At 64.3% G+C, this 7,606-nt stretch overlaps 1 protein-coding gene across 2 annotated transcripts; it reads left to right on the top strand.

The window, feature by feature from the left end:
* Positions 1-1,913: 1,913 nt before the first annotated feature.
* MXRA8 (matrix remodeling associated 8) lies at positions 1,914-6,507 on the top strand. 2 transcript variants are annotated; one of them, XM_058552630.1, is made up of 10 exons: positions 1,914-2,031; positions 3,173-3,196; positions 3,314-3,619; positions 3,722-3,823; positions 3,956-4,426; positions 4,680-4,838; positions 5,033-5,072; positions 5,156-5,232; positions 5,335-5,415; positions 5,643-6,507. In XM_058552630.1, exons 1-10 carry the CDS (start codon positions 1,983-1,985, stop codon positions 5,666-5,668), a joined length of 1,335 nt encoding a protein of 444 aa, XP_058408613.1. In that variant the 5' UTR covers positions 1,914-1,982; the 3' UTR covers positions 5,669-6,507. The 2 variants fall into 2 exon arrangements, with proteins under 2 accessions (XP_058408613.1, XP_058408612.1); XM_058552629.1 differs by lacking the exon at positions 1,914-2,031 and adding an exon at positions 2,114-2,822.
* Positions 6,508-7,606: the final 1,099 nt, after the last annotated feature.

Raw genomic sequence — 7,606 nt, 5'->3', positions numbered from 1 at the left:
CCATCCTTGCCCAGCGGTGTCAGCTTCCCCCCACTGGCACCCCCTCAGATGTCTGCGTTTGGGCTGAGCTAAGGGCCGGGTCTGCAGCTCGAGGGCCCCGCTGGACCTCAGCATGCAGGGCCTGAGGCCAGGCAACCCTCTGGGAGACAGAGGGCTTTGCAAGGAGTTTAGGGTATGGACCGGGCACCCCTCGGCTCCTAGTTCAGGCCTGGGAGCTGACCCTGGCCCCCTTCCAGACTGAGGGGCCGGTCCTGGGCCATCTCTGCCTCCTTCCAGCACTGCTTGGACATCTTCCCTTCATGGAGGAGAGACAGCCCAGCAGACAGAGGCGGGAACAGAGGACAGGGATGGAGAGAGGAGCAGTAAAGGCCGATGGAGAGAGAAACACGGGCGGGGACGCAGAAGAGGGAGGAGGGCCTGGAGGGAGGCCACCAGTGCTAATATAAACCAGTTAGAAAAACAAGAGGAGAGGCCAGGCCTCAAGGCCAGCCAGGCGGGGCTTGTTTTTCCAGAATGAAAGGCCCAGGGAGGAGCTGGGGGGGAGGTGACAAGTTCTGATTTGGAAAAAGGGCTCCCCCACCCAGGGCCTGATCCTGCTGAGGAAGTGGGTCGGTTGGGTCAGGAGTGGGGGCCTCTCTGTGTCCTCACAGCCGGTCCTCCCTGTTGTCTTCCCTCAGTCTCTCTCGCTGCAGCAGCAGCGACCTCCTCCTTGTGCCCGGAGCCCGAGTCCGGCTGGGCTGGGCTTCTCGGTCATCTGAAGACTTGGAGCCAGGGCTGGGTTCCAGGGTGAGACCCTGGCCCACCTGGGACTGGGGCCTGTGACCATAATTCAGTCCAAATGGGCGGTCTAAAAAATGCACTGTGGGTTTTTGTGGTCGTTTGGATTTTTTTTTTTTTTTTTTTGAGGTTTGCTTAACTAGAAAGAGTGGGTTTGGTACACAGTGTGTGCTCTGTTATTTCACATTTGTTTAGATGACTTTGTAAGCTTTCCCAGAGCTTCAAATTTGTGCCTTCCGCGGGGGAGTCTCCCATACCCCCCTTCCTCACCTCCCCTCTGGGTGGGGTGGGGGTGCTCCTGGGAGCACTGGAACCCCAGGTTTGATTTCAGGGACACCAGACTCAGCCTTTGATGGTGGGAAGAATGGTGGGGGTGGGGGGGCGGCGCCAGGCCAGAGGGGAGGGGGCTGCTCACCCAGCTGGCCCCCTTCGGCGCTCAAGGTCTCCATCCCTCATCTCCCTGGCTGGCTCCTCTGGATGGTAAAGATGACTGAGGAACAGCCCCTCTGGACCCCCCAGAGCTGGTGCTACCCTGATCTCCATTTCACAGAGAGGAAATGCAGCCCCCAGAGGAGAAGGGTGTGCCCGGGGCATCGCACTGCTAAGGGGAGGGGCTGGTGGTCTCACAGACTGGGCTCCTGGGGGGGGGGGGTCAGCCCCAGGATGCCTTTCTGCTGGCCCACAGTGGAGGAATGCTTCACGCTCCTCAGCAGGCAGGGAGAGGAGGACCCTGCCCAGCGTTGTGGCCAGGCTGCCCACGTGGGGGAATGCCCTGGGCCAGTGTCCCCCTCAGAGGTGGGGCCAGGGGATGCCCACCCCAGAATCCCAGCCCTGCAGCAGCCCCATGTGTCCCAGACACCCAAACAGCAGCTGGGGCCATGCCTTCAGGCCCTCCTGCCCCTCCAGAGGCTGGGCTACTGCTCCCCTCTCCAGGACCCAAGCCAGAGAGGGGGCCGAGTCTCTGCCCGCCCTCCCCTCACCGACCGGACAAGTGGCCGCAGCCGTACCCCTCCCCAGGCCAGCCAAGGGTGGGGGGAGGACAAGGGGCCGGGCAGGAGCCAGAGGGGGCGGTCTGCAGACTGTGGACACAGCCCAGGGCTCCGTGATGTCATGGCGGGTGCTAAGGAGGGGGAGGGGGCCGGGCTGTTTTTCTGGAGAGTTAGAGCCGGAGTGAGACAAAGCAGGCCGGCTGGCCGGGCAGCGCCATGGAGCTGCGGTCCCGAGTCCTACTCTGGAAACTTGTGCTTCTTCAGAGTGAGTGCAGGCGGGTGGGGGGCAGGAGGCGGAAGCGGGGAGTGGGTCTGAGTGAGTTCGCATCCTGGGCAAAGCTGCCTGTTTGAGCTCAAGCGGGAGGGGTGGCACACCCTCAGGAAGGGGATGGGTCTGGGGGCCTCAGAGGGAGCGGCTCACCACGATAAGGGCCCCCCAAGACCCAGGAGGGTGTGAGGTCTCACTTAAATCTCTGTCCCCCCAGAACTTCCCTCGCACAGACCCGGGGCCAGAGGGCTCAGAGGGCAGGGAGGCCGAGGTGGCGGGTGCCTCCCACGGGGGTCCCTCACGCACCTCGCTTCTCAGGGAGGCCCTTCAGGCCTGCGCTTCTCCTAGTTGTCAGGAGGGGAGTGGGTTGTGGGATTGAGGGAGGCCTGGGAACCATGGGGCTTGCAGGGTCTGTTCCAGCCTCCCTCAGCTCCCAGGCCCCCTGAGCCCGCCCTCAGGGCTGGCCTGCTGATCCTGCGCATTCCTCCCATCCCGGGCGCTCAGCCACATTTCTGGAGCAGAAACTTGGCTTGTGGGGTGGCGGATGGTGGGGTCACTCTCCACCTCCTCATACTTCAGACCTCTGCCCTTCAGGAAGGCCGAGGGGGCCCCAGCACCGAGCACTGAGTGTGGGACAGGGCTCCCAGCGGTCTGAGGACCCTCCAGGGCTTGTGTGGTGTGGCCGTCGGCAGGTGCACGTGCTATCCAGGATATGCATGTGCAGGGGCCCCCAGAACGGGCGTCAGCGCGTCAGGCTTTGGTGCTTTGGTGGTCTTGCTGCAGTGAAGGTGAGGGTGGCCCTTGGTGACAAGCACACACTCCAGAGCCGGCCTGTGCCGGGTCTAACCCTGGCCCCACCACTCACCCCCACAGGGCAGGCGCTGTCCATGCAGCACAGGCAGGTGGCCGTGAGGATTAAATGGGGGCCATGGGCACAGTGCCCACCCCTGTGGGGCCAAAGGAGACCCCCATCTGTGTCCTCCTGGCTTCTCTGCCTTTACCCACCTGTAAGCAGGTGTCATGAGCATCCACCTCAGCCAGGGCTATAGAAGAGACCCAGGCAGCCAAGTGGGGTGCCCAGATGCAAAGGCTCAGGTCGTCCCCTCCCCAGTATGACTCGCTCTTCCTCACCTTCCAGGCTTTGCTGTCCTTCTGTCCTCAGGTTAGTGACCACCCTGCCCCTGAAACCGCGACAGTTCCCTCCCTTCTCGCCAGCCCCACCCAGTACCTGTTCCCTTGGGTCCCACCCCTCCCTCAACGGACTCCCCCTCCCCACCAGGGCTGTCTGGGCCCCAGACGGCCGGCAGCTCCGTAGTGTCCGAGTCAGCCGTGAGCTGGGCGGCCGGCGCCCGGGCCATGCTGCGCTGCCAGAGCCCGCGCATGGTGTGGACCCAGGACCGGCTGCACGACCGCCAGCGCGTGATCCACTGGGACCTCAGCGACGGCCCGGCCGGCGGCTCGCCGCGCCGACTCGTGGACATGTACTCGGCGGGCGAGCAGCGCGTGTACGAGACGCGCGACCGCGACCGCCTCCTGCTGCCACCCTCCGCCTTCCACGACGGCAACTTCTCGCTGCTCATCCGCGGTACGGGGCCTCGGAGCCGCAGGGGGCGCCTTGGGGGATCCGGGGCGCGCGGGGCTCGGGCCGCGGCGGAGCTCACGGCTGGGTTTTCTCCTGGGTGCGTAGCGGTGGAGGAGACAGACGAGGGCCTGTACACCTGTAACCTGCACCACCACTACTGCCACCTCTACGAAAGCCTGGCCGTCCGCCTCGAGGTCACCGACAACCGTGAGTGTGCCCGCCCCCGCAGGCCCCCGACCCGGTCCTCACGCACCCCTGTCCCCCTGGACGCCCCCTCCCGGCCCCTCCCTCTCCTCTCCCCTCCTTGGTCCGGGATCCCTGACCGCCTTGCGCCCCCAGCCCGGGCCGCTGGCGCGCACTGGGACGGCGAGAAGGAGGTGCTGGTGGCGGAGCGCGGCGCGCCCGCGCTGCTGACGTGCGTGAACCGCGCGCACGTGTGGACCGACCGGCACCTGGAGGAGGCGCAGCAGGTGGTGCACTGGGACCGGCAGCCGCCTGGGGTGCCGCACGACCGCGCAGACCGCCTGCTCGACCTGTACGCGTCGGGAGAGCGCCGCGCCTACGGGCCGCCCTTCCTGCGCGACCGCGTGGCGGTGGCGTCGGACGCCTTTGCGCGCGGCGACTTCTCGCTGCGCATCGACCCGCTGGAGCCGGCCGACGAGGGCACGTACTCCTGCCACCTGCACCACCACTACTGTGGCCTGCACGAGCGCCGCGTCTTCCACCTGAGGGTGACCGAGCCCGCCGCAGAGCCGCCCCCGCGGGACTCGCCGGGCAACGGCTCCAGCCACAGCGGCGCCCCCAGGCCAGGTGCAGGAGGCCGCCCTGGGCGCCCGGGGAACGTCTTGGAGGCTGAGAACGGCAGGAGACACCCAGGCCCCTCCCACTCCTGTCCAGAATAAGGGACCTGGGTGTTAGCCAAGGGAAGGCCCCATGGACTGCGGCCGCCTGTCCCTTCCCGAGACCCACGCAGCGCAGCCGGGGCGGCCTGGGTCGGGGCGCACCCACCGCGCGGTCGGTCTGCAGCGCGCACCCTGACTTCGCCCCCGCCCGGCCCCTGCAGATCCCACGCTGGCGCGCGGCCGCAGCGTCATCAACGTCATCGTCCCCGAGGGCCGGGCCCACTTCTTCCAGCAGCTGGGCTATGTGCTGGCCACTCTGCTGCTCTTCATCTTGCTGCTGATCACTGTCATCTTGGCCACCCGTCAGCGCCGCCGCGGAGGTGAGCCGGGGCTCGGGGCGCGGGGGGAGCCAGGGGAAGCCGGAACCGGGAAGCCTGTCCCGACTAGAGGCGGGACTTTTCGTGCGGTGGCCTGAGCAGAGGGGGAGCTTGGTGCGGGCGCTGGGAGGGTTCCTCGCGGCTGGGGGAGCTGGGGAGGGGGCAACACTGTCCCCAACACGAGTCTCCCTCCCCAGGCTACGAATACTCGGTCAAGAAGTCGGGGAAGTCAAAGGGGTGAGTGACCCCTCCCGGATCTCCTGGAGACCAGGCCCCGCCCCACTGGCCACGCTAACCTGCCACCACCCTCCCCCATCCAGGAAGGACGTGAACATGGTGGAGTTTGCTGTGGCCACAGGAGACCAGGTTCTTTACAGGAGTGAGGACATCCAACTAGGTGAGGGGGCCCTGGACACCAAGGCAGAGACTGTGGCTCCCAGGCCTGAGCTGGGGGAGGCACATCTCAGGGAGGCCCCTCACCCTGCCTCTCCCTACCTAGATTACAAAAACAACATCCTGAAGGAGAGGGCTGGGCTGGCCCACGGCCCTGTGCCCGCCAAGTACGTGGACTTGGACAAAGGTAAGTGGCTGGGAGGGAGACCTCCTCTGCCCATCTCACAGCCAGGCCCATACCCCACCCCACCCACTCGCAGAATCCCGAAGGCACCAGCCAGCCCCACAGGCAGCAGTCCCCTGTCACCTCAGGGCTCCAGAAGTCCCTGGGCAGTCCTGCTGGATGTCTCCCTGCATTTCCTCCTGTGGCGGAGGAGCAGAGGGCAGACGCCCACCTGTTCCCTTGGCTTCCAGAGTTCAGGAAGGAGTACTGCAAATAAGGTGATCCTGGGCTCCTGGCTGGGCCAGCAGCTCTGCCATCTCCTGTCTGTCTGTCTTGGAGGACGTCCTCCTGATCCTCATGCAGCTCACCCGGCCCCCCTTCCAGCGGCTGGTCCCGCTGTCCTGGAACTTGGCCTGGACTGGTGCAGAGTGAGGCTGCCTCCAGACCCCTCTCCCAGGAGCACCCTAACCCTCACGAGCAGCAGTGGGCTCCTTGGGACTCTGCAGGCTGTGGCTGCGCCCCTTCAGCAGCCCTGGGCATGTGCCCACTGGCTCCCATGCTCGCTGGTGTCCTGGTGTACCCCCCACACTGCACAGCAAGACCCCTCTGATGTTCACCAAGCCCTCAGGCTCTCCTGGCCTCTGTCTTGGAGGGGGCTCAGCTGGGACTCGGAGCTGTGGTCAGCCTCAGGGTTGGCACTCCCACCCCTTCCTTGGGGGAGCTGCCTGCTGGCTCCCCGTGCGCTACCCAGCCAGGCTGCCGTGGGGACCTGAGGACTGCGCACTCCAGGCCCCACTGATGCCCCTGTGCGCTGCATCAGGCCACCTGGGGCTGCCATGGGTCCCTTCTCTGCTTCCCTCTGCTCCAGCCTTGTTTCCGACCAGCTGCCTTGACAGTCACTGGGCTCCATGTGACTTTAGACCCTGACCCCCCTCCCACGGCCCCTCGCTGGGCTGGAGTCTGGCTCTGAGGCCTCATTTGGCTTCTGTTTTGGCTAAAGACAGGGGCGGGGGTGAAGAGGGTTCTAGAGTGGCCTGTGCTGCCACTCCCGACACCCTACGTTTGCTCCTCCTGGGAAACTGCCGCCATTGCAATAAAGACCACATTTGATTTTTAGACCTGGCCCATGTATGCCTCTGCAGCACCCCCTGCATCTCCTGGGGGCAGAGTCTGGGCCTCAGGAACTCCCAAGTGCTTTCCTTCATCTGAAGTCCTCCTGTCATCGCCCATTCCTTTTGAGTGGAAGTTCTGGGTCCAGGTATCCTGGGAAAGGGGACATTGGAGCCAATTCTACAGCACTTGGTTGTGAAGCAGTTTCAGACTCCTGAGGGTTTATTTGGATATGGGAGAGGGAGCATGTTGGTGGATATGAGGACAGAGAGGGGCACTGTGTTATGTTAGTTCAGTCCTCTGAGAAACAGACGCTGAGATGGTTAGCCAGCAGGATGAAGGGGGAGGAGGCGGGAGAGGCAGGAAGCCTTCAGACGGAGTGGGCATGACACTGGTGAAGGGAGAGGGTGCTGCGGTAGGAAGAAACCTGTGTGTCTCCCCAGCCCTGACCCCATCCTTTGGAGCCCTCCCAGGACAGCAGGGACAGGAAAGAATACGCAGGTTATGATGGCTGAGTGAGGAGGCACAAGCCCCCCGCACGCCCTCAGCATCTGAGCTCCCCCTCTGGGGAGGTGGAGACCCTGGACTCATTTTGACTGAAGGTGCAGCTGCAATACAGCCACACACAGGAGGTCGTCACAAGGTTTATTACTTACAGATCCCAGAAACGGGGTGCAACAAGCCAGGGACGCCTCCGTCCCAGGTCATGAACCAACATGAGACAGAGCAGGATGGCACCTGTTATGTAGAAGGTGTTGGGGGCGAAGGTCACTAATTTTTTGCAGGCTCAACTCTGAGTGGAAAAGCGGAGGGGAACTTGTGGTGGGAATCCTAAGCTCAGGTCCTTATCTTAATTTCCAGACTCGGTGTGAGCAGGTTGTCATACTGTGAAATGCTGAGGCAGTGACTCACAATGGCTGTTTTCTCATCACACACCCACACGGACCCCACAGTGGCAAAGGCAGGGAGGGAGACTGGGCCGGGGAGCTGTGGCTTGCTTGAGAGTGTGCCTCCTTCCCAGCCCAGTGACCCCTGGCCCAACAGTGGCTGCACTGCCACTGGATGAGGCCCCTCCTGTAAGGGCTCAGGCGCTGGCCTGCCACTC

Source organism: Diceros bicornis, chromosome 13 (assembly GCF_020826845.1).
Source record: "Diceros bicornis minor isolate mBicDic1 chromosome 13, mDicBic1.mat.cur, whole genome shotgun sequence".
Taxonomy (NCBI): Eukaryota; Metazoa; Chordata; class Mammalia; order Perissodactyla; family Rhinocerotidae; genus Diceros; species Diceros bicornis.
The sequence above is the reverse complement of the archived record's forward strand: the minus strand, read 5'-3'. Positions and strand labels throughout refer to the sequence as shown.

Excerpts from the sequence above, each read along its gene's own strand:
- MXRA8 (XM_058552629.1), top strand. The coding sequence starts at position 2,747 with ATGCATGTGCAGGGGCCCCCAGAACGGGCGTCAGCGCGTCAGGCTTTG. Across the intron at positions 3,197-3,313 it reads TGCTGTCCTTCTGTCCTCAG|GGCTGTCTGGGCCCCAGACG; the intron begins GTTAGTGACCAC and ends CCTCCCCACCAG. Across the intron at positions 4,839-5,032 it reads CCGTCAGCGCCGCCGCGGAG|GCTACGAATACTCGGTCAAG; the intron begins GTGAGCCGGGGC and ends CTCCCTCCCCAG.